The 23,980-nt window shown below is 48.9% G+C and overlaps 9 protein-coding genes across 9 annotated transcripts; 6 read left to right on the top strand and 3 right to left on the bottom strand.

Moving 5' to 3' along the window:
- Positions 1-182: 182 nt before the first annotated feature.
- Positions 183-1,570, bottom strand: N7455_008160 (cobalamin-independent methionine synthase II family protein; the record flags this gene model as incomplete). The annotated part of the gene is made up of 3 exons (XM_065605817.1): positions 183-754; positions 816-1,134; positions 1,244-1,570. 3 exons carry the CDS (start codon positions 1,568-1,570, stop codon positions 183-185), a joined length of 1,218 nt encoding a protein of 405 aa, XP_065460766.1.
- Positions 1,571-2,334: 764 nt separating this feature from the next.
- On the bottom strand, positions 2,335-7,578 carry N7455_008159 (CDR ABC transporter; the record flags this gene model as incomplete). Its single annotated transcript, XM_065605816.1, has 9 exons — positions 2,335-2,773; positions 2,891-3,164; positions 3,273-3,462; positions 3,546-3,925; positions 4,028-4,598; positions 4,664-5,021; positions 5,094-5,689; positions 5,740-6,230; positions 6,297-7,578. 9 exons carry the CDS (start codon positions 7,576-7,578, stop codon positions 2,335-2,337), a joined length of 4,581 nt encoding a protein of 1,526 aa, XP_065460765.1.
- Positions 7,579-8,200: 622 nt separating this feature from the next.
- Positions 8,201-9,323, top strand: N7455_008158 (uncharacterized protein; the record flags this gene model as incomplete). Its single annotated transcript, XM_065605815.1, has 4 exons — positions 8,201-8,350; positions 8,427-8,870; positions 8,910-9,087; positions 9,163-9,323. Coding segments are annotated over 4 exons (933 nt in total), but the record flags the coding sequence as incomplete, so codon positions are not given.
- A 573-nt stretch (positions 9,324-9,896) lies between these two features.
- On the top strand, positions 9,897-13,341 carry N7455_008157 (bifunctional cytochrome P450/NADPH--P450 reductase; the record flags this gene model as incomplete). The annotated part of the gene is made up of 5 exons (XM_065605814.1): positions 9,897-9,921; positions 10,014-10,094; positions 10,154-10,433; positions 10,518-12,459; positions 12,529-13,341. 5 exons carry the CDS (start codon positions 9,897-9,899, stop codon positions 13,339-13,341), a joined length of 3,141 nt encoding a protein of 1,046 aa, XP_065460763.1.
- Positions 13,342-13,921: 580 nt separating this feature from the next.
- N7455_008156 (transcription factor domain-containing protein) lies at positions 13,922-16,686 on the top strand (the record flags this gene model as incomplete). The annotated part of the gene is made up of 12 exons (XM_065605813.1): positions 13,922-14,009; positions 14,068-14,105; positions 14,167-14,236; positions 14,304-14,455; positions 14,518-14,533; positions 14,599-14,814; positions 14,885-15,150; positions 15,203-15,217; positions 15,297-15,494; positions 15,542-16,026; positions 16,119-16,413; positions 16,471-16,686. The coding sequence occupies 12 exons, from the start codon at positions 13,922-13,924 to the stop codon at positions 16,684-16,686; spliced, it is 2,055 nt and encodes a 684-aa protein (XP_065460762.1).
- Positions 16,687-17,289: 603 nt separating this feature from the next.
- On the top strand, positions 17,290-18,886 carry N7455_008155 (uncharacterized protein; the record flags this gene model as incomplete). The annotated part of the gene is made up of 4 exons (XM_040955536.2): positions 17,290-17,423; positions 17,479-18,070; positions 18,121-18,492; positions 18,554-18,886. The coding sequence occupies 4 exons, from the start codon at positions 17,290-17,292 to the stop codon at positions 18,884-18,886; spliced, it is 1,431 nt and encodes a 476-aa protein (XP_040814018.2).
- A 606-nt stretch (positions 18,887-19,492) lies between these two features.
- Positions 19,493-19,891, top strand: N7455_008154 (uncharacterized protein; the record flags this gene model as incomplete). The annotated part of the gene is made up of 1 exon (XM_040955670.2): positions 19,493-19,891. One exon carries the CDS (start codon positions 19,493-19,495, stop codon positions 19,889-19,891), a length of 399 nt encoding a protein of 132 aa, XP_040813907.2.
- An 888-nt stretch (positions 19,892-20,779) lies between these two features.
- N7455_008153 (SDR family NAD(P)-dependent oxidoreductase) lies at positions 20,780-21,611 on the top strand (the record flags this gene model as incomplete). Its single annotated transcript, XM_040955683.2, has 2 exons — positions 20,780-21,363; positions 21,425-21,611. The coding sequence occupies 2 exons, from the start codon at positions 20,780-20,782 to the stop codon at positions 21,609-21,611; spliced, it is 771 nt and encodes a 256-aa protein (XP_040813913.2).
- A 273-nt stretch (positions 21,612-21,884) lies between these two features.
- On the bottom strand, positions 21,885-23,145 carry N7455_008152 (uncharacterized protein; the record flags this gene model as incomplete). Its single annotated transcript, XM_040955572.2, has 2 exons — positions 21,885-22,076; positions 22,135-23,145. 2 exons carry the CDS (start codon positions 23,143-23,145, stop codon positions 21,885-21,887), a joined length of 1,203 nt encoding a protein of 400 aa, XP_040813986.2.
- Between the last annotated feature and the right edge of the window lie 835 nt (positions 23,146-23,980).

Below are 23,980 nucleotides of genomic sequence, written 5' to 3'. Positions count from 1 at the left end.
ACATTCTGAAAGCGTTCACAACGGACCCGGTAGTGTTTTATTCGATTATCAATAAAAACGCAACTATCTCATAGAAAAGTAACCGCATCAAACTGTTCAAGAAACAACCGTTTGATTTCAATTTAGAAACACAGTAGCCATAAAGCTCAAGAACCTCGCGTTGTAACCTTTGGCATGCATCCCTAAGCCTCTCCAGGCCAGATATTCTCAGCAACTTGCTTCACAAGCTTCAACTTAGCCACCATATCATCCCAGGTTACAGCATTGCCGCTGCTATGGCTGGCAAACCCACACTGTGGGCTCACAGAAAGCTGATCGAGGGCCTCCTTCTCAGTCCGACCAGTACCATTTGCAATATACCGTGCCGCCTCGTGAACCCTGGCTACCGTATCATCGAAATCTTCCAGCTTAGGATATTTGCTGCTGACGACACCCAAGATGAGGTGTTTATCGGCGGGGACGTGCTGCAGAGGCTCAAAGGTTCCTGCTCTCTCTGTGTCGAATTCGAGATAAAGAATAGGAACCTGCAAATTCTGCAACAATCGGACCGCGATGCGATCGTATGAACCTTCAGTGAAGTGGCGCGACTTTACGAAATTGCCACGGCAGAGGTGGACGCCAACAGATAGGCCCTTGGGGGCCTTCTCCATGATCTTGTTGTAGACGTCGATGTATTTGTCGAAAAGCGCGTCGGCCTTGATCGTGTTGAGAGGGTCGTTGTCAAAATCCTCGACCATCTTCGAATTACAGAAGTCTGCAAGTTTGGTTAATACAAAGAACGCACAGGATTCGTACATGTAAAAGAAAACACGTACAACAGATGTTTGGGTCGTCAATCTGGACGTTCCTCAAGCCGTGGTCGTAAAGGACTTGCAATTCCTTCTGAAATACCGTGATGACGTCGGCAAAATATTCGTCATCGGTCTTATATATGTCCTTTGGATAAGCCTGGCCGTCCTTGTAGCGGAGATGGTACCAATTGGGTGCCGGAATGGTGAGTTTGATATCGTCGTGGTTTTCCTTTGGCAGGATCTTTTGGAGGTACTGCAATTGCTCGATATGGGCCCTGGATGCCGCAGGGTTGTACCGAATTCTACTCGTGCAGATTACTGCCTCACCCGGCCTGTGATTTTTCTGAAAATGATCAGTCGTGATTTCCTCCAAGATACGGGAAAATCCAAGGGTTAAATCAAAATTGCGCGAAGTCTCTTGTCAACTGCAACTGACAGGCATATGGACATACCTCCAAAAACGCGGCGACATCAGGGATATAAGGGCGAAAGATCCCCGGGTCCGGCCCGATAACTTCTTTCATGCCATCAAGGTTGGACCAAAATGTACCCCAGAACATGTGACGACGATATTCTCCATCGTTGATACCGTGGAAGCCAAGCTCTTGCTGCAGCTTGACAATTTGGTTCACGGCGTTGTCCTCAGCCGTTTTCAGCTCGATGCCAGTAGCCTTCTTGTCGTTCCATGCATGTCGAACATGTAAAAGGTCGTCGGGCCGTAGGAATGATCCGACATGCTCGGCACGGAATGGCTTATTGCATGAGACGTGGGAAGACATGGTGTGTAGGCTTGTGGTTGGTTCCGATTCTTCGAAAGTGGTAGATCCAAATTTCTCCCGATCAGAGGTCAAAAGCTTTTGTAAGTGTCGAAACAGCCGTAGGGCGATGGGAGCTTGTATGTTAAATATCAATGCGGGGGTCTCCCTATAATGCGGGTATAGAAAGCTCAGTTGCCGACGGGACTTTGCTTTCCACCCCCACTCCCGCCGGGAATGGTCGGTACTCGTTCAAGTTCCTAGGATCTGTTGGTTATTATTTGTAAACTGGGGTTGAAATAGGTATTTTGTACTCCTCCTGCCAAGATGCATTCTAATCGCTCGCTGGAAATTATGAGGGATGGAAGGGATAGATATCTGATCTGGAAAGAGTTGTCGATCTTCCGAATTCCCGTCGGATATGTGAAGACAACCTTGTGTGCTCTCTTATATTTTAAGGGCGTTGTGCTCAGTGTTACAAAATATGCTGGTTCCCAGGCTTTTTCCCAGATTGATATATCAAGAGAAGACTAATATGTCGACATCATTTATGTCCAGATTGGGATCAAACCCTGATATAGCTATCCCACTTTATAAAACCTCATATTAAAAAAAAGGTGGCAACGTATAGTAATATATATTTCAGGGTATACATTTCTAAAGTCAGTCTAATCTATTGTACAAAATACAAAACACGGATTAGTTCCCAGCGCAACAGCTTCCATTATATCACCCATTCCGGTATCACCAGCTATAGAAGGCAATTTGTATTTGGCATATCTTCCCCATCATGCCTTTTTTTCTCCCTTATGCTTCTCCAAGCTCCCTCCGCGCTTCCGCACCCGAACCAGCCAATACACACCAAGAGCCCCCATGGCATTAAAGACAATATATACCAGGACAATGCCAAAATTCCTCCAACGATCCTCGTACTGAATGTTGACTGTGCTGAGATACTCATTCGTGTTGCTCAGTTGGCAAAACTCACACTGCTCAGTGTTACCTATATCGACCAAGTATCCACCGGATGAAGAGATGTAAGAGGCCATGTACGACCCACACGACTGTCCTGCTGGCGGGAGAAATTTGACGTATTCATTCGATGCACAGACGATCTCTGCGTTGGCTACACCGGTAGAAAGAAGGCCGGAGGCGAGCCACGTGAACGGGGAGATGTAGTACATGAATGTCCAGAATCCGGGTAGGGAATCCTTCTTCACGAGGATGCTGTTGGAAATGTAAAAGGGATGGGTTAGTGTTACTACTCATCGTAAAAGGAGCGGAATAGACACGTAAGTCGCATAGGGAGAAGCAGAGAAGGGGAGGGAGAAATATGGCACATACCCACAAAAAGAGATACAGAGCATATAGCAGATGTTGCCAACACTCCCAGCCGAGTCGGCACTGTCAATCCCGGCAACCAGGATATGCGTAGATGTACTGGTAAACATCATAAAGGCCCAGATAAACAGGAACGTTAGACCTCCGCGTGATGCGACATCGTGTGTGAGATCAGCGTTCTGATAAAGTCCAATCGGATAGTACCAGCATAAGTAGGCCGCCAAGGCCATACATGTATTCCAGAACATCTCAATCAAGAGATTGCTCAACATAAAGACTGGACCATTGACCATGTTAGTATGGCATACGTGTGTGTGTGTGTGTGTGTGTGTGTGTGTGTGTTTGAATTCTGTAAACGCTGATAGTCACACCAGGTAGTTCGTACCTTTCCAATCATATATCTTGGATGCCCTCTCACGCGCTTCGTAAACCTCCCGCTGGTTGATAAACTGAGGCATAATTTGCTCGCTGAGCTGTCCGAACATACTCAATAGCATCATCACAGCGTACATCTGGTTCTGGAGCCCTTGTATGGTATTTCGTGCATGGTAAAAACTGAAGCCGATAAATAGAGCCTGTAGAAAACGAACTTCAGTTAGATATGATACGTTCGTATGGCTTCCAAGCCATGTTATCTTTTATCTTGTGGAATTCTCACCGAAGCCACTGTGAGGGCGACTTTGGAATAGATATAGGAGGGTGTTCGCCAGTATTGTGCCGCAACACGTTTCTGAACGAACCACCACTGCTGTGTCATAGATGCTGCATATGACCCGTTGTTGGTCTGACCGGAAGGCTGTGTTTGCACGTCGCCGCCCGTAGCAGTCTTTGAAGTTCGGATTTCTTGCAATTTTGCCTTGACACTCTGATATTCATGCGAATCTCGCCAAACCTTCGGCCAGTCAAGGGTAGTTTGGGATCCGGGCGCCGCACCGATAACGGTTAACATCCACTCGGCTGGGTTGGCACCGGGGGGACACTGGCTTGCTCCATTGCACTCTAGATACCGGATTAGGGTGCTCGAATTCTGGCCAATTTCTGGAAAAGAAAAGCAAAATCCATCATTAGCATATGTGTATTCGCTATCTTGAGTTGGGTAGAGAGCACGAGAGAGAGAGAGAGACTCCGCAGTCGACTAACCTCCAAAGTACACAGTTTTGCCACCTTTCGCGAGAAGCAGCAAGTTGTCAAATTCCTGGAATAGCATAGCAGACGGCTGGTGGATCGTGCACAGAATCGCCTGCCCACTACGTGCAAGTCGTTTTAGCAGTTGGCAAATCGCCCAGGAGGTCTGCGAGTCGAGTCCAGAGGTCGGTTCGTCCAGAAATAGGAGCAACTCGGGTTTCGCAGCCAACTCAATTCCTATGGTCAGACGTCTGCGCTGCTCGATGTTCAATCCTTCACCTGGGGTGCCAACAATGGCATCTGCGTAGTCTTCCATCTCGAGAAGCCTGATCACTTCGTCCACGTAAGCGAGTTTCTCCTCCCGCAACACGTTTGCCGGTTGACGGAGAAGTGCACTAAACTCTAGTGACTCGCGGACGCTACAAGTTGAGAGATGGACATCCTGCTGCTGTACGTATCCTGTTTTGCGCTGGAAGGACTCATCGGTGGGCATGGCGTCGACGAGCATGGTGCCGGTTACAACACCGGTAGTGGTGCGGTTGGCGAGAACGTTGAGGAGAGTTGTTTTACCGGCGCCGGAAACACCCTAGAATTTATCTTGTGTTAGACATATCACTCTCCTGGAACGTATAGTGACATCTATGTACGTACCATCAAGACGGTCAAGGTTCCAGGTTGAACCCACCCATCAACGTGGTCCAGGATACGTCGGACCTCTCCTTCGTGCTTGATATCGTAGCACATGTCTTCCCATTGGAAGATCTGGCTCTTGTGAGTGGGAGTTTCTGTCTTGCCTGTGGTAGCTGACTGCGTCATCGTGGCCATTTCGGCCCCGAGGGCCTCTTCTTCGTCAGCCTCGGCCGTTCGGAATGAGGATTTCCTTTTAACAAAATGACTGCGACGGAAGATGAGAACCTCTCCTTTGCTCTGGGCCATGCTGAGCAGCTCCGTCGCGCCCAAATAAACAATAGTGAGGATGACCCAGAAGGCGATGAGGATTCCCACGTTACTAGGGGAACATCAGTGTCCTTTTTTCTATGTAGGTCAAATAGCTCTCACTATGACGATGGATCAGACTTACCGCCATTTGTTCGAGTGGTAATATTGGAACTTGTCGTTGATGTATATATCTCCTTGGATTGTTGTCGAGCCGAGTCTGTTTCCGACCTCCGCACAGGCCCGATTATTGATGCCGACAGCGCTGTAGTCTAACCCCGAAGGGATGATAACCGAGCACGCGAAATTGCGGTCGTGGAACTCGTTGATCATCAAAGACTCAAAGGCGTAACTGAGCGGATTAATATAGGCCATCCACCGCGACCACCCAGGCATGTACATGGTTGGCATTGTGAAGCCAGTGTACATGATCAGGCCTAGGACGAGTAATGCGGCTGGCACCATTGCCTGCGACATGGTACGTGAGACAGATGCAATTGTTCGGAACAGGCTAGATGTCACCATGGTGCTGAGGAAAGCAACAAGAAGGAAAAAGAATATGGGCCCGGCTTCTCGCCGAAGGTTTGCCATGAGATACAGTGTGAGGTTGAAGCAGAACGTGTTGAGCACTTTGTATGGAATGTCGCTCAACATGCTGGCCACAGCCTCAGCAGATGGGTGGTAGAGAGCAAATCGATTGTGTTTCTCTATAATTGGCCGTTGCTCGTAGAGCGTCAAGATCTGGACATGGTTAGAGCTGTACACAGCAGAAGGTCATTGGTTGTCGTTACCTCAAGAACACTAGCAAAGGCACTCAGCAGTAGAGCGAAAAATATCAACCCTCCTCGTCCATAAAAGCTGTTCGTGTCATTGTGTAGATTGAAGAAGATGCTGCCCAAGACCAGAGCCATGATGGAATTACCTCCAAGTTGGATGTAGGCTAAGGAAGGATCCGCAAGGAGACGCTTCCATCCGCGCCAAAGGCACAGAGATGTCTGCTGCATGTACGATAGCGTATATGGGGATTTGATTGTTTGGCTGCTTGCCTGTTGCGCCCTGCGGGACGCCTTGAACTCGTCTAGAAATTCGCCCCCCAGGCTGAATTTACTTTCGTACGCCTCAATTTGCAGCATCAGCTGCTGGTACTGCTGGCTGTTCTTCCATCTTTCCTCGAACTCGATTGCTGTGCGTGGGGCTTTATCTTCAAAACCCTGCCGAACGAGGCGTTCCTTCGGGCTTGTCATTGAAGTGAGGAAGTCCGGCGTTGTCTGTCGCTCGGGGCCTAGAGATATTTAAGTTAGACGTAAGTAAACGTACAAAATAGGATCAAGAAACCTTGGAAGCCTACACTCAAAGCCCAACTCTTCAAAATAGGCGCGTCCTTCAGCTGTGTTTCCGAAGAAGACCTGGCGTCCTTCATATAGGACTGTGACCTTGTCGAAAAGCTGCCCCATTGTAAGCCGATATGCCCCTAACCGAGGGGAAGAGTATGAAAGGTTGGGGGGGGGGGGGGGGGGGGCGCGTACATCATATGCTTCCTGTGGCGCTTGATAGAGGGAGACCAGGACGGTAGACTGCAAAAGCTCGGTGCCCGTGCGAAGCGTTCGGCAGAATTCCACTGCATTGGCGCTATCCAATCCACGCGTACTGTTATCCCAGCATTGTAATGCAGCATCGCTCAAGGTTACTTCCGCAATACTAACACGTTTTCGTTCACCTCCACTGATCCCCCGGATGAAGTCATTGCCGACCATGGTGGTTGCCGTGTGCGAGATGCCAAACATGGCCATAATAGCGTCCCGCATGAGCGTGGAGAATTCCTCGGTCTTCAGCCCGGCGGGCAACTCGCGCGGTGCTCTGGCATGGGCCGCGAAAGAGAGCGTGTCTCCCACAGATAGCTTAGGGAAATGAACATCGTTCTCACCGGCGAAGATAGCCTCTCCTCGGAAGTAAGTGTGCATCTCTTTGCTGGATACGCCTAGTACCAGGTAAATAGGTAAGTAGGTGGTTTCAAGGTCTCCTACGAATGTGTCCAGGCCGCTGACATACGTACCTCTGTAGTTCATCATGACCTTGTCGCCCAAGAACAACCCTTCCATTTGCCCAGCGAGTGTCTTTAGCAGAGTAGAACACCCGGAGCCCGGAGGACCGAGCACTAAAAGCATCTCGCCAGCATTGACCAGCCCCTCGAACCCATGAAGGATGTGAATTTGTCGTTTGCGCCGCTGTGTCATAAGTGACAGGATGCTGTTTCCCACGCTTTTCTGGTAGTCGGTAGACATGCCGAATCCATATACGTCGAGATTGCGGAAGCAGACACCGGACTTCCGTCGCCGGCCTGACTCGAGATTCTCGCTCTCGTATCGAAGGAGCGCTTCCACCCAAGCCCGAGTGTTGAAATTAGAGGATTGTGGGTCGAGATCCGAATCGGGTAGAGGATTGAAAATACCATTATAGGGCTTGGGCATCTCTGAGGATACGGTATGTCGTGAGGCGCGGCTTGCTAGTCTGCGAATTGTTCGGTCGGCATCGTAGCCCTCGCTTTCTCCTCGATTTTCTTCCAGACTGGGGCTTGAAGTCCAAGGATGCATGAGATCGGGATATTTCGTTGGATCAATGCTCTCTGTCATGATGGTGTGTTGCTCTGAAGATATTAGGGTATCTGCGGGAGACCTTGTGAATGTAGATAATGATGCGAGTTTTTTTTTTTTCCATATTTCTTACCTTTACTGGGCGCCTCTATGGAATTTAATACCCGGATCAGATGCCCCTATTAGCGATCGAGTAACTAAGTCTTCTGTGCTTGAATAAATTAGGGTTTCGGTCTTCGGGGATCGCAGGCTGACGTTGCTCGGTGTTCGGTGTCGCTAAAAAAAGGATTAAATGCTTCTCCACCAAGGCCTCTAAAGGTGGGTTTAGGAGTGAAACCTAGTCTAACGCTTAATAAATGTAAGGTCGAAGTATAGCATAGCATGGAGAGTAACAAAGTCTCTATTTCCCTCTTGTGGTGTTTTCCCATTCATTTGCAGTGTATAATCCACAAAAGAAAAAACAATATGTCCGAGTCTCAGCGATTCTCAGAGCCTCTACCGCTAAACTACAGCCTGGCGAAAAGGAAACTGCGCATCCTGATGTTCTGGCTGCTGGTGTTTTTTGACTCGTTTCTCTTGCCCATCGGACTCTACTACCTCCTAACCAGAACCACGACGTGGTCATCCACGACTAGTACGCTAACTGCTCGACTTTACTGTGATGAGATCTAACTGGCCACTGCTTTCCACAGTCTTTACTGTCCTGACTATGACCTTATTCGGAACATTTGTGACCGAATCATTGCAGAGATCGTGGAATCTTTGGCGGAAAAACTCCAACTGTCGCGTTCCCAACGTAGGCCGCTACTGTGTCAGCATCCCTCCCCAAGATTCTGCTCTCGCTCGCATCCTTCTAGCGACAATTTCCGCTAATTGAATCCATGCAGTTTGATTTCACCCACTGGAATGTCCTCGTCTCTTGGGTTATCATCATCGCCGAACTCGTCGTCGGAACCATCCCAGACCCACCCTGGATGCGCATCCTGGCGATGCCAGTGCCTACAATTTTCCTTGTCTTCGCACTCGAGATGCTAGTCTTCGAGGTCATGTACGTCTACAAGCTGCCTGCCCCGTTCCGGATTTCCTCCGTTGCGAAAGGGGAACAAATGCGTCCCGCTCTGTATCCACTTCTGGAAGACATCATCGCGGTAGATGGCAAAGGAGGAACAAGGTTCAGAGACCGCCTGAATCAGCGGTACAAATTCAGTCCGCCATTTCGCAGTATGCTACACCGAGTGACGATGCTATGGGCGGTACCCCAAGTGGTGGTAGCGGGGGGAACGCTGGCGGGGGTTTTCATTGCGGACCGTGAATTGGCTTACACGGTACGTGTGTCTGACCTCCAAAGTATGACATGATGAGAAACTGAGATCATGTGGCGACTTTTTACAGCTTGGCTGGTCGGTACCTGCTATTTGGGCGGGGATTTGGGTTGTCCTGACGGTGATCTGGATTCGGGTGGAGTTGAGGCGAGAGAGGCACTACTGGAGGGCGTTGCGATTGAGTCGGGAGCTACAAGGGCAGACAGAATGCAACAGTTCGGACACCGTAGATACCATCGAGGAAGACGCCACTCAATGAGTTATATATAACAGGGAATCAGCTACCAAGCCATGTGATTAGAAATTCTTCTATTCGTTCTCTCTATTTTGGATATCGAAGAGGGGAACTCCCAAGGCTATATATGCTTAAAGGCATACGGGTCGATTCAGCACTCGCGGTTCAGCTTCATATCCAACTTTGCATACAAAGCGACCTCGGCGTATAATTCAGAGGAGTGTAGAAGTGTGTATTGTCAATTTGTGGTTTAACTATCTCCTACTTGTATTCTCCCGATTCTTCCGTACTTCAGCGATTGCATGATAAAACTCTACAGTGGACCCGAGCAATAAAGAAAGGACAAGCTTCCCACTACAATATATCGATCAATCTTATTTTATCATATTTTTAATCTATGTCCAACTGCTAACGCAAATAACCTCATTTAGGATATGATATATAGATGGAGCAACCTAAGGACTACTGCCTTCGTCCACTCAAAGGTCGAGACTGACCTGAAAAATAACTGCGCCCCCTTCGATATAGATAACTGACCTCGGTGAGACATGACCGACATGACCGAGTGAGTGTCTGGAAATATAGTTTCATGGCACCCCGAACACCGAATACCGAGCCCCTCCCCGTGTAATGAGCACGCCCCACTCCCAAGCCCTAAGCCAGGATCGTTTTATGTTGATGAACAGCGTCACGGTGTATAAGTAGCAATAGTATTCCAAAGAAGGCCTCTACATCATTCATCAATTCATGTTTATATTATCTCTAGAGATCATACCTGCCAGTCGGAAGCCAGGAAAGATATGGATTGTATTCCCGGACCAAAACGTAAGTAAGCAACTAACACTCTCAGCTGAAGCTAGTGTTGCTGTTGCTGTTACATTCCCTTTTGCATATTAACTAACTGGCCGTTTATATAGCCCTGCCAGTGGTGGGAAATCTGTTCGACCTCGACCTCGATAATGGCCTACAGTCCATCATCAGAATAGCGGACGAGTTCGGTATTTCACTCTTGCGTAAATGTGAAATTAAGATCAGTATAACTAATCACAAACCGCAGGACCCCTCTTCCAAATCACCATAAACGGCAAGAAGCAGATCTTTGCCACTAGCCAGGCTCTGGTAGATGAGCTTTGTGATGAAACCCGCTTCCACAAGGCCGTCATGGGCGGAATTGAAAAGTTACGAATGCTGGCCCAGGATGGTCTCTTCACGGCCCACCATGGGGAGCGCGGTTGGGGTATCGCTCATCGGATTCTGATGCCTGCGTTTGGCCCGCTGCGCATCCGCGACATGTTCGAGGATATGAGCGATGTTGCACGCCAGTTGTGTTTCAAGTGGTAAGAATCCCCTAAGATATGTCTCAAGAAATAATTACAAGGTACAAGAATGGCTGACTTGGTTGTTTGGTTATTTTGGTATAGGGCCCGCCAGGGCAGTTCGGCCAGTATCAACATCTCCGAGGATTTTACCCGCCTCACTTTAGATACCATCGCCCTCTGCACGATGAGTTTCCGGCTGAATAGCTATTACAACAGTGATACAATGCACCCATTTGTACAATCCATGCTATACGTGCTGAAGGAAGCCGACCTCCAGGCAACGCTTCCCGGTGTCGCAAACTGCGTGCGTGTGAAGGCGCAACGGCGCATGTCCAAGCACATCGAGACAATGAGGAGCATAGCCGGCGACATCATCAAAGGGCGCAGAGACAAACCGGAGCCGGTCGACGACCTCCTGAACACACTACTGAACGGGCGTGACCCAGTCACCGGTGAAGGCATGAGCGATGAGTTGATCATCAGCAACATCATCACCTTCTTGATCGCGGGTCATGAGACTACCTCCGGTCTATTGTCTTTTACATTCTATTATCTGCTACAACATCCACATGTTTTGGAACAGGCCCGGAACGAAGTCGATGAGGTCGTCGGCGTGGGGCCAATCTCGGTGCAGCATCTAGCAAAGCTTCCTTACATCGATGCAATCATGAAGGAGAGTTTGCGCCTGATGCCTACCGCCCCGGCCTTTACGGTCACACCGAAAAAGCCGGAAGTACTGGGCGGTAAATGGATGATCAATACTGGACAGTCCATTCACGTACTGCTGCCTGTCTGTCTGCGAGACGAGGCTGTCTTTGGGCCCGACGCGGCCGAGTTTCGCCCGAGCCGAATGCTGGAAGAGAACTTCTCCAAGCTCCCACCTAACTCGTGGAAACCCTTTGGTAACGGCGAACGCGGCTGCATTGGCAGGGCATTTGCCTGGCAGGAAGCTCAACTGGTGGTTGCCTCGGTCCTTCAGACGTTTGACTTGGTAGCAGAGGACCCTTACTATAAACTACGCATCAAAGAGACGCTTACAATCAAGCCCGATGGCTTTCGAGTCCGAGCTACTCTGCGTCACGGCCAGAGTGCCACGGCGCTATCCCAACACAACATGTCGGCGGGCGCTACTGCGAGCCTGGGGTCGTCAACTCATTTAGCCGGGAACAAGAACGCCCAGGATGCAGCGGGAGGTCAGCCGATTTCCTTCCTCTACGGTTCCAACAGTGGAACATGCAAAGCTCTCGCCCACCGCCTGGCATCGACCATGATGACTCGCGGATTTACCTACCAGCATGTAGCGCCACTCGATAGCGCCGTCGACAATTTGCCGAGAGATCAGCCAACGATTATCGTAACCACCACCTACGACGGGCAGCCCACGGACGACGCGAAGAAATTTCTCGGCTGGCTTGAAAGCGGAAATGTGCCGTCTCTTCATGGCGTTTCTTACGCAGTTTTTGGCTGTGGTCATCAAGACTGGACCAAGACATTCTATCGCATCCCGATCTTGATCGATGACCTAATGTATAAGGCTGGAGCCACGCGTCTCACAACCAGAGGGGCAGCCAATGCCGCTGTCAGCGATCTCTTCTCGGATCTCGAAGTGTGGGAAGCGACCAACCTATTGCCCTCCCTTCGGGAGAAGTTCTACCTCTGCGACAGCAGCGACTTCGAACCATTAGATCCGCACCAGCTCCAGATCAGCATCAGCAAGCCCGCAAGGGTGGGCATGCACCGGGGCCTCGTCGAGGGTAAGGTGACTGCCATCCGGGCGCTAACGAGCCCCGGGGTTCCGGAGAAGCGACATGTTGAATTCCAGATCCCAAGCGAGACTACCCTCCGCCCAGGCGACCATGTCAATATCCTCCCCATCAATCCACCCAGTACAGTCTTGAGAGCACTAGCTCGATTGAATCTCGCGTCGGATCATAGCATCACATTCGAGTCTTCCAACGCCCTCGATCTGCCCCAGGCTACACCAGTGTCGGCGGCCGAACTTTTCAGCTCGTATCTGGAGCTATCTCAACCGGCAACGCGGAATGTATGTCCATAATCTGATATCTCAACTTCACTCAAATTCAACGTACTTGGCTAACTAATGACCTCGCAGAACCTCAAAAGCCTCGCCTCCGCCACTCCGTCAGATGATGACAAAAAGGAGCTGCTCGATTTCCACGATTCTTACGATTCACTTATCCGAGATAAGCGTGTCTCGGTCTTGGATCTCCTCGAACACTTCACCTCCATTACACTTCCTATCGCCACATTTATCTCCATGCTCCCCGTTTTGCGTGTTCGCACATACTCCCTTTCCATGGCCCCCTCCTTCAAGCCTTTGCACTGTTCGCTCACCTTCTCCATTGTCAACGAGCCAGCATGGAGCGGGAATGGTCGATATCTAGGCGTCGGATCGAACTATCTCGCCTCGCTAACTCCGGGGTCTATTCTCTATGTATCTCCGCGACCGGCTAAAGACGCCTTCCATCTGCCGGCAGACCAGTCCAGCAATCCAATCATCATGATATGTGCAGGGAGTGGCCTTGCCCCCTTCCGCAGCTTCATCCAGGACCGCATGTCCTGCCTGCAACAGGGCAAACCACTCGCAAAGGCGCTGTTGTTCTTCGGCTGTCGTGATCCCCACCTCGATGATCTCTACCACGACGAATTGTCCGATTTTGAATCTGCGGGCGTGGTCGAGGTCCGGAGGGCGTACAGTAAAGTCCCGAACCACTACCTGGCCAAGGGATGTCGGTATGTGCAGCACCGGTTGCTTACCGAAACCGAGACCATCCAGGACATGTGGGCTCACAATGCCATAATCTATCTCTGTGGTTCGGCCAACATGGCCAAGGGGGTCAAGGCTGTGTTGGAGAATATGTTGGGCACGTTATCTGAGGAGCGATATATTACGGAGATTTTCTAAATGGGTACTGTGTCTGGGTTGTGTTTTTGCTTTTGTCTGGATTTGATACCAATTTTGTAGCAAGGCTCAAGAGAATGGACTTTGGTGGAGATTTGACTATTTACTTTCGGAATATCCATTGAGCGGTTCTTGATACGTTATATATGCTGAGCTGCAAACCTAAACGACCTTAAAAGAAGTTACTACCGAATTCTTAGGCACTGCAGCATCGTCCGCATAATATATATAGTTCGTTTTGCAACTAGACATTATTGTCGAAACTGTTCATTGGATTCAACGTGAAAATCTGGTCAAGGTGGGACAAGAAATAGGGGTTTTTTTTTTTTTTGAAAGACTCGGTTACTCTCGGTTTAGATATAATGTAAAATGAAGCAAGACGTAAAGCCTCAAGTCTGCTGTTTCAGGTCAATGAGTTGGCCAGTTGACTCACAAGTGGATTAAGGGTGAAATTGTGGCGGAGCACAACGGTCGACTCCCGAGCTCAGCCAATTGCCACCTTACCTTTCCCACGTTATCCCAATATCCGAAAGTCCCATCCAACGAAAATCTATCAAACTACACCAGTCTTCACATTACAATAATGTCGAGTGAGAATGGGACTGAAGCCTCAGAAAACATGACTTGCAAAACTTGTGACCAGTGCAGGAGCCGGAAAGTCCGCTGCATCAGTATGTCGATTCCCCCCTTTGGTCTCAGGGACGTTGGTTGTAATTGTATGTCTCTCAGTGCCCCCCGGACAACGTATCCGATGCACCAATTGCATTGTAAGATGGCGAGAGTTCGAACAAGGATTCGTATCGGCAACTGAAACATTTCTCGATCTAGAAGCGGAAGGAGACTTGCCATTTCCCCCCGAGCAAGCGTAAATTAAGGAAATGTGCCACTGAAACTAACCGTATGTTGCGATTTGAACACCCCTCCGGTTCAATTCATGGTTCGGATTCCTAAAAGATATTGAGTAGACGCGACATCCAGTCAGCACCAGGGGCCTCTCTTTGAGCCCCCCAGTGAACAAATTCGCATTCAAACGAGTCTTCCACCGGTATTTCTTGACCAAATGTTGGAAAACCACGGTACTACTGGGGTGTTTCGGGATACTAATCCTTTACTGAGGGTCAGCTTCTCAAATATTCTGTCCTATAATATCCCTTAAACTAACCAGATATTTGTACCCAGGCACCTGACCATGACGGTATGCTACTGCAAAGGTCTATCTTTCAAGCAGCCCGCATGTCCTGACAACCTTTTCTTTTCAAGTGACTAGTTCCAGTCTTGCCTTTTTCTCCGAGCGTCGAATCCGGTCCTTGTCACAACAATTAGGAAATGACCGGCTCAACCAGCTAGTGGAAACTATCGAATCAATCATCCGATCTCGGCTTCTCGCCCAGGGTCCATCTTCATCGCCCATCTCGTTTAAACATCCGTCTGATATCGAGCAAGTTTCACTAGAAAGGATTAGGCTATATACTGACTGTGAGTTGATTCATTCCTGTCTACCCCTATCCTCTCATTGTTGACAAACCCTTCTGGGAAACTTATGTAGCTTACTTCAACCAACTGCACCCGACGTATCCGTTTTTGGATCGTCATACTTTTGAGGATAAGGTATTTGGGCCCAGTCTCTCTGAGGATCTTTGTGCCAACTCTGCATTCTCGGCTTTGTATCACACTGTTTTGGCCCTAGGATGCCAGTATCATGAAGGTGGGGCGTTTGACCCTGGAAATGGAAAGGCGTGGAAACTTTTCCAGGTGTCATTGGGACTTGTGTCGGATATACTGATGCCACGAGGAACCTTGATGGGCCTTCAGGTATGTTTTTTGAGGTGGTTACTTCGGCAGTTAGCTGATAACAAGAAAATAGGCTCTAATTGCCATGGTACGTGGCGACGATCCAGAACAAGGAGTGAAAGGTGATTCAAAGGGGGTTGGCTAATACAATGAGTTGTGTTATTTAGTCAATATTCGCTATGACGACCTGTTGTCTTCAAATCGACGAGGTCTTGCTCATGGAAGCCACCCGAATGGCCCAAGGCCTCGGTTACCACAGAGCACTGGCCACCGGGGACCAGCGACACAAAAATACCTGCCACAGAACTTTCTGGGTCCTATACTACATGGAGAAGCAAATGGCCTTTCACGGCAACAAAAGCTCAGTAGGTAACTAGAGGCATTAGTCAGAATAGTACTAACCTCAAATCAGATGATCTCGGACTACGACATCGGTTGTCCAATTCCTGACGTCCCGGAATCCGTCTTCGGGGAGTATAACTGGTTTCTGTCAGCCATCAAGTTTGGTCGAATTCTCTCGCAAGCATATGCATGTGTCTTCTCCGTCAGCGCCGCCTTTCAGACCACGGAGGCACATCATATCGCGATCGATGAGATTGAAGGTCGATTAGAAAAGTGGCGAATAGCAGTGCCTGTGGGCTTTCGACCTGGCATGCCGCTTCTTGACCCGAACTGCCTGTCTTCCTTCTTCCCGCAGCCGAGCTTCAAAATGATCGTTCTGCACACCAACTTCTCCTACTACGCTTTGACCATCGCCCTATCGAGGCTTAATGTAAGCGTCAGCAGACAAACCCATTCACTAAGACAGGAAAAGAGCAAACGATTACTCATGTATACCGCAAGAGCGATCGTGGAAGGAAGCAAGTATGTTGACATGGCTGCCTACACGCCAAATTTGTAAGCAACATTATCTCTCGATGTGTCTCTGTGACGACGGAGAAACGTTGTTTCTGAAGGATTGTTAAGCCAAAAGCTGACCTGTGAGATAGCATTCTGGCCGTTTTACCCCTCGCAGCATTATTCATCCTATTTGACTTCGTCGTCCACAATCCAACACATCCGGAGACGCGGAATAACCTTGCATTATTGGATGTAGCGGCCGGTCACTTCAGTCTCTTAGATTACAAGTCTGGAGGGTTCCTGCCAGGGTCAATTCTCACCGAATTTTCACATATCGCACGGCAATTTGTCAAAGACTTTGACATCAATCAATTACGACCACCACAGCAAGAACCCACTGAGATGGGCTCATCGATTACCGGATTCACATCGGTTGACACCGAGGTAAACCGCCGTCTTGAATATTTGAATACCGCTTGTTCCGTGTCTAACCTTGTTCAGATTTCGATGCAGCCGAATGAAACGAATAGTAACGATAGTAATAACACCGGGTTACAAGATAACATGATAGAGTCATGGTCACCAAGGGACTTTCTAAACTACCCCATCACGCCAGAGACAACCTTGCATGGTGTGCCTGATAATCCGAGGACGACCCAATATAATATCCAAACTTTGTTTGGTTTTATGGTGCCTGAATTTGGACATGATCAGTAGGTACGAAGGAATCAAATAGAGCTTTTCAGGAACAAATATATTCAATGAATCCTTGGCTGGAACTGCACTAGAAAGGAAATGCATGGCCCTTACCAAAAAAGAAACGCCTAGGCACCTCCCTCTTGACAATTGCTAATACTGTTGCGAATCTCCCATTCATGATTTGTGGCCTGAATCCCGAGGCATCAATACTAAACCAATCAGAATGCAGTTCCTGAAGAACCCCGGGTTATCCCCACGTGACCGTAAAACTTCAATGCCGACAGCCAATCAGATCAACGAGTGAGATGCCAGACCGATGGAAGATAGAAACTTTTCAGTTTTGAGTGTCTCAGCATATTCAAATCGGACATTAATGTGTTAAAAGGGAAGCAATTTTCACTTATATACTGTGAGTCGGACCACCTACCTCATATATCATATCCTGAGCCCTCATTGGACGCCAATGCCAAATTTGCGCTAAAACCGAGTTGGATGGCGTGATAGAGTCAAAACTATTACGCCCCAAATATTCCCATTTTTGAGTGCTCGGCCGAGATAAATTTGGACGTTAAAGAGCGGCTATATACCCAAATCTCCCTCAAACATCCATAATATCACATCATGCCGCAGATCAAAAGCATAGCCATCATCGGGGCCGGCCCAGCTGGTGCCATTACAGTCGATGCGCTAGCACAAGAGAAAGCATTCGACGTTATCCGTGTATTTGAAAGACAGGAGAAAGCAGGAGGATGCTGGTATGTTAATCTTCCTGTAATATATTCACCTATTCTCAACTCTAACAAACAATAGGGTATCACGAGATGACGAGCCGCCTCAGCAGTTCGACTTTGATGGTCTATCTGCCCGAACAGCAGATGCGCCTCTCAAAATTCCAGAGCACCTCCCGTGCCGGACGCCTGTAGTCTCGCAAGATCGGTTCACGGACTCTCCCGTGTACCCGACGCTAGAGACTAATGTGAACGCGGGAGCCATGTCATTCTCCCAAGAGGATATTCCTACAGTTCGATCGCAGTGGTCGATCGAACGTCATGGCGCTGACACGCCTTTCCGGCACCACTCGGTCATCCAGAAGTATATTGAGGAACTGTTTAACCGGAAGGGGTACCAGGATCTTGTTCAGTACAATACTACTGTTGAACGCGCAATCAAAGATCCCAGCACCCAGAAATGGGTGCTTACGTTCCGCCGGACGGAAGTTCTCGACGGTGTCAAGTCGGATTACTGGTGGTCTGAGGAGTATGATGCAGTTGTAGTGGCTTCGGGCCATTACGCAGTGCCGTTCATTCCTGTAATTCCCGGTTTGAAGGAGTTTGCTGCGAGATATCCTGGTAGCGTTGAACACACCAAGCATTACCGCGGGCCTGGGAAATATCGGGGAAAGGTAAATCAAGTTTCCACCATGTTGTTCGACCACCCGCTTACACATCGCAGAAAGTCATTACCGTCGGAGCGTCTGTTTCTGCCGCTGATACGGCAGTAAGCCTGGTTGACAGTGCTCAGACACCAGTCATTGCTGTGGTTCGTGGTCGTTACAACGCCTATTTCGGAGATCTCGCTTTCCAGCACCCTAAGATCCAGCGTCGCCCGCCCATCTCACACATCACTAGTAATGATCAAGGTGAACGGACGGTGCATTTCGAAGACGGTACCTCTGAAAGCGGTGTCGACCATCTGATTTTTGGAACGGGCTTTAGCTGGACCCTGCCTTTCTTGCCTCAGGTTGCGACGCGCAACAATCGTGTGCCGGATCTCTACCAACATGTCTTTTATAGACATGATCCATCTCTGGTTTTCGTCGGCGCTGTAAGTCTATCAAATCGAAAAAGAAAATTTTCCGAGCCAAAAGCTAACAAAACACCCTCAGGTTGGTGCTGGATTGACTTTCAAAGTCTTCGAATGGCAGGCCGTCGCTGCCGCGCGCGTTCTAGCCGGCAAAGCAAACCTGCCCTCCATCGCTGAGCAGGAAAAATGGGAAACCGACCGTATCGCAAAGAAGAGCGATGGCCCCGGGTTCACAGTGCTCAACCCCGAATTCGAGCCCTACTTCGAGAGCCTCCGCGAACTTGCGGGAGAACCTCGTGGTGGCGTAGGGCGGCCCCTACCTCGGTTCGAGCAGAAATGGCTGGCAGATTTCGACGAAGGCCATGAGCGCAGAAAGAAAATGTGGCGGCGAGCCAATCAAACCGCTCGGTTGTAAATATGACCGTAAGGGTTTTTGCGGCCAAGGGGGATTGCTCTCGAAGGGGGTAAAGGAGTACTTCATATTGCGTAGATAGAACGACGTCCGACATACAACATAGATCACAAATAAATACCTAAGCAAGGAGAAATCAAATGATCAGCTCCCGCCTTCCCCTTTAATCTCATGTTAGCACCATTTACCATTAAATAGACGAATGGGACCCTGAAGGATCAACGAACGAGTCCCTCCCTGCAGCTAAATGTTTAGGCAGCTGACTCCACTTCTGAAGTCAATAGTATCCCCAACCTATGGGCAATACGGGGCTTGGCACCTCCCCCCCCCCCGGGTGTTCAGGAGTAGTTCCCGGAGTTCCCTCAAAGGGGAAAGATCTTGGGGGTCATTTACAATTCTCATATGCCCTTAAAATTCCCGTCTTTTCCCTTTAAATTCTCACCGACTATCCCTTCCCCCTGTGAATGCTGTCGAACCACACACACCTCTTTCTCTCTCCACGAACCACGATCAACTGCACATCTCCACCTTAAATAACAGCTAAAATCCTGTTTCACGTCGCGTCGCGAAATATCCCGAACCGGATCAACCCGGCAAGCGCAAACCACCATGGCATCTTCCATCGCAAACAACACCAACAGCACGCAATTCACACAGCCGGCTGAATGCGCCAACTCGAGCGACGCGGTGGCGACCATGGCCTCCAATGTGCAATATTATAATCAGGTCCCGCTGTACCAGACAATAGACCACTACAGAGATATGAAGGCGGTGTTGCAGTCTTGCTGTCCGAGTTCGGTGTGGATCACTGAGGATCCGGATGCTTGCACGGCTGTCTGTGATTCGAAGACTTCGGCTGAAGCGGAGAAGGTTATGTACTGCTTGAATGCTGAGAAGGTTGTTCATGGGACTAAAAAGGATAAGAGTTCTGGGGCATTGAGGCGCCCCGCGGTGGGCTGGGTGTCTTTGATGGTTGGGGCAATGCTTCTGTTTGGGATGGTTATTTGAGGGGATTGGGGGGATGTTGATTTTGTTGCAGTTTGAGATACCCGTTTGCGATTTATGGAGTTGGTTTGATGAGATGTGAATATATTGCTGTAGATATTGTTGGAGAGCTAATATATGCAAGAAACTTTTCGGAGATATGTTTGATTAATATGGCCTAGGATAGGTTATAATTGAATCCAATAGCCTTCTCTGCTTGGACCCGAGAGGTTCAGTTGATTCACATTTGTCGCTAGATGCTGTTGATATGAAAAATTTGGACTTGAGTCATTCTTCTCTATACAAATTACCAATTTGGGATGTTCAACCGTGGAAATATAGACTTCTTGGCAAGCCCCAATCAACTTGGCAATAACAAGCAATTGATGCATGGGCATGTGAAATAAATAAGCGCTTTCATCTCTGGAATGCAAGTACGCCAGAGTATGCAACAACCCGAACTGCATATAACCGCAAACCTGCATAAAGCAGGAGATTTTCATTCGAGACCCCTAAGTAATGAGCATTAATGGTATCTCAAACAGAGAAATAAATTGCAAGTAGATCTGGCAAGTAAATCTCGACTTTATCCAACCTATTTTTTATACTCGCAGAGTGTTTAGGAATATATAGAATTTGACTTACCCACAAATGGTGCTCATGGGTAGATGTCATATGCTCGAATTACACCATTTAGCCTATTATCCATAAAATGCAACTCGAAAATACCCGAACATGGCCCCAGATTAGCCACGGAGAATCTCCGACCCCACGTTATATCCCCGCCATTATTCAAGGTAACCGTCACATCCCACGTGTAGCACAAGGTACGGAGTACAACGCTCCCAATTCTCATAACAAAACCCCCGATCCCACAAACCAAATACATACCCAACAAACCCATACCAAAAAATGGACTCCGTCAAAGGCAAAGTGTACGCTGTCACGGGCCTCGGCGGAATCGGACTCGCCGTCGCACGCCAACTACACGCGCAAGGAGCCCTCCTCTCACTCGCAGACCTAAGCGAAAAAGTCCTCTCCACAGCACGAGAAACAATCGAAACCGAATTCGGTGCCTCAACAGCCTCGACAATCACAACAACCGCATTGGACATCAGCAATGCGACCGCCGTACAAGGTTGGATTGCCAGCACGGTGTCGCACTTTGGGCGATTGGACGGCGCAGCCAATATGGCCGGTACGATTGGCAAGAAACACGGCACTGGCAAATTCGTCGACCAGGATGACGCAGAGTGGGATATGTTGATGCGTGTCAATGTTACCGGGTTGATGTATTGTCTGCGCGCGCAGCTGAGGGCGATTACTGCGACTGCGCCTGGGGGAAAGGGTAGTATTGTTAATGCGTCGAGTATTCAGGGGATTAAGGGGTTTCCGTTACATGCTGCTTATTCGACTACGAAGCATGCTGTTTCTGGGTTGACGAAGTCGGTTTCGAAGGAGGTTGGGCCGGAGATTAGGGTTAATGCTGTTGCGCCGTGAGTATTTATGTTTGGTATGTTTTTTTGGTGAGGGCGTTGGCTAATTGAGTTGTGTTAGGGGTTCTATTCAGACGCCTTTGCTGGAGATGGCGAAGGAACTTCAGGGTGGAATTACTATGCCGCCAGCTAGTATCCCGCGCATCGGGACGGGCGAGGAAGTTGCTCAGACGGTTGTTTTCTTGCTCAGTGATGCTTCGTCGTATACGACTGGACAGATTCTCAGTGTTGATGGTGGGTGGGAATAAGTTATTGGTTTCAAATGCATGTAGCGAGGTCGAGGTTTAGGGCATGAATTGTTGGGTTTAGCGCCATGGCTTGATATGTTAATGACATGCATTGATGATGATGATGATGAACGGAATGGAATGATCACTAGATGATAAACATAATTCCGGGACAACCGAACGCCAGGGCCATGTATAAGAGTAGAATCGCTAAAATGCACGAAGAAAGGAGCATGAGGGTATTGATGTAAGCAGGACAGAGCCGCTGCTATGACCATATGCAAAGCAATAAACCTATAGGCAGGCGTTAGCATAGAACACATAAAAATTGGCCACTCCACCCTTACCGAAAATGACCACTAGATAACCCCAGCCGGGAAATTGAGGTCCATAAACGAAGGCGGCACTGGATGTAGCATTTTGGCCTCCAGCAGTTACCGGCCACCCATCCTCGTAGTTCAAGTAGTTCCAGCCGAGCTCAGCTTGCTGCGAGAACAATTAGTTCGAATACCAACCCGACAACAAGGACGAAATCAAGACTCACCCCATGCTTGAACCCCGACGACGTATTCAAGTAATGATAATAGAGAACGTCGGGCATGGAATCGTTATTCCCAGCCAAGACCCCCAATCCACCAGGAGCATACACAACCCCATGATTGGAACCATAAACCACCGTGCCACCCCCATCAAGCAAGGATTTCCCCTTCCTATCCTCAAAAGGCCCACGCACATTCTTCGACCTTCCAACGCGAATACTATACTCCTTCCCACGCGCAGGGAATCTCTGCTTGAAGTTACAACAATTCCCATGACTGAACCAAAGATAATAAAACCCCTCTCGAAAGCTCATCCATGAGCCCTCCTCAGGCTTAGACTTCGCACGCGGAATAAACGTTAACTGCACCGCATCTGGAGCATCTGCATCCTTAACAGAAAGCAAATCATCCGCCAGCGGGACCTGCCATATATCCTGCCAAAAGCTTCCGTAATTGAGATACGTCTGGCCGGAGTCCTGATCAACGCTCACAGACGCATCAATTGCATTCGTAATCGTATACGGCCACACCTCGGACCCAGCGCCTGTGCCCGTGTTAATGACGACACCGTGATCTATCCAGGGACTGCCGTCAAGGGCTGTTGTCGTTGCGACGCCAATCGCGCTGTTGCGGGACCCTTTCGCGCTCAGCGTGTAGTAGCAGTAGAACGTGCCATTTTTCTCGATTGTTGTTGGTGCCCATGGGCGCGATTGGTTGCCTTTTTGGATTATGCTGTCGCCGGCTAGAACTGTGCCGAGCTGTTCCCATGGGCCGGATATGTTGGCTGATTTCAAGATTGGGATGTTGACCCCGCCTTTGAAGAGGTAGTAGTGCTCATCGTGGATGATGATGTTTGGGTCGTGGGCTGCGATATTTCCTGGGTTTGCGAGTGGGAATTTGTCTGTTGTTTGGTATACTTGTTTCGCGTTGTGTCCCTGGTCTTGGGCTGGGACGGCCCCCACCAGTGGGGCTGCGATCGCAATGATTATTGATAGGAGGAGTGGGAGGTGGTGCATCTTCGAGATGATTATGTACATTGAATTATGTGTGATGCGGATGCAGGGATTATATAAGGGGAATTGGCCTGGCTGGCCGGGGAATGGGGAGTTATCAGATCGTGATACACATGGCTCTTCTGTTTTCTTCAATTGATGGATGTTTGGATGGTCAATGCAGTGAAAGGGGGAAGAGAGCAAGTGGAGTAGAAACGGGGATAGGAGAATTGAAGCAAGCGAGGGAGAAACACATGGTATAAATATGCAAGTGGCAAGGAGCTAAAAAAGAAAAGAGGAAAAGAAAAAGAAGCACAGCCTTCGAGCCTCATCGAAGTCAATTTGCAAAGCCAAGTGTTTTAGGGGGTTTTAGGCGACTATATTTGGAATGGTACCTGATGGTACCTAGCTCCAGGGCTATTTTTTGCCTTATACCGAGGTACCGCCAGGTACTAGACCCGCAATTCTCAAGGCACCCAGTTTTTCTGATTAACTTTCGTTAAGGTAAGTTTCCTGACTGCATCTTTATTTTATTTTGTTGCTTATTCTTCATGTCTATTTGTCTATGTTATTGCTTTTTGCAAAACACTCTGTGCCATATGACATATGTTGTGGATGTACAGTATACTTTGAAGGCCCTGGAGCTCGATCTGCAAGGCCAGGTGATTATTGATTATCGTCCCCACAATAGCTAGAATGACGATCAATGACCAATAATACTTCACGCTAGAAGGCAAGGATCTTTACAAAAACAACGCACAACTGTCAAAGCTAGAGAAAAAATAGTTCCATATAAGGCTCGGCACTTGCGAGTAAGGGTGAACATAAGAATCCGTGCTAAGTGCGACTGTGCTTGCTT

Source organism: Penicillium solitum (assembly GCF_028829755.1).
Source record: "Penicillium solitum strain IBT 25940 chromosome Unknown utg000005l_segment0_segment0, whole genome shotgun sequence".
Lineage (NCBI taxonomy): Eukaryota > Fungi > Ascomycota > Eurotiomycetes > Eurotiales > Aspergillaceae > Penicillium > Penicillium solitum.
This window is presented reverse-complemented; position numbering and strand designations above follow the sequence as displayed.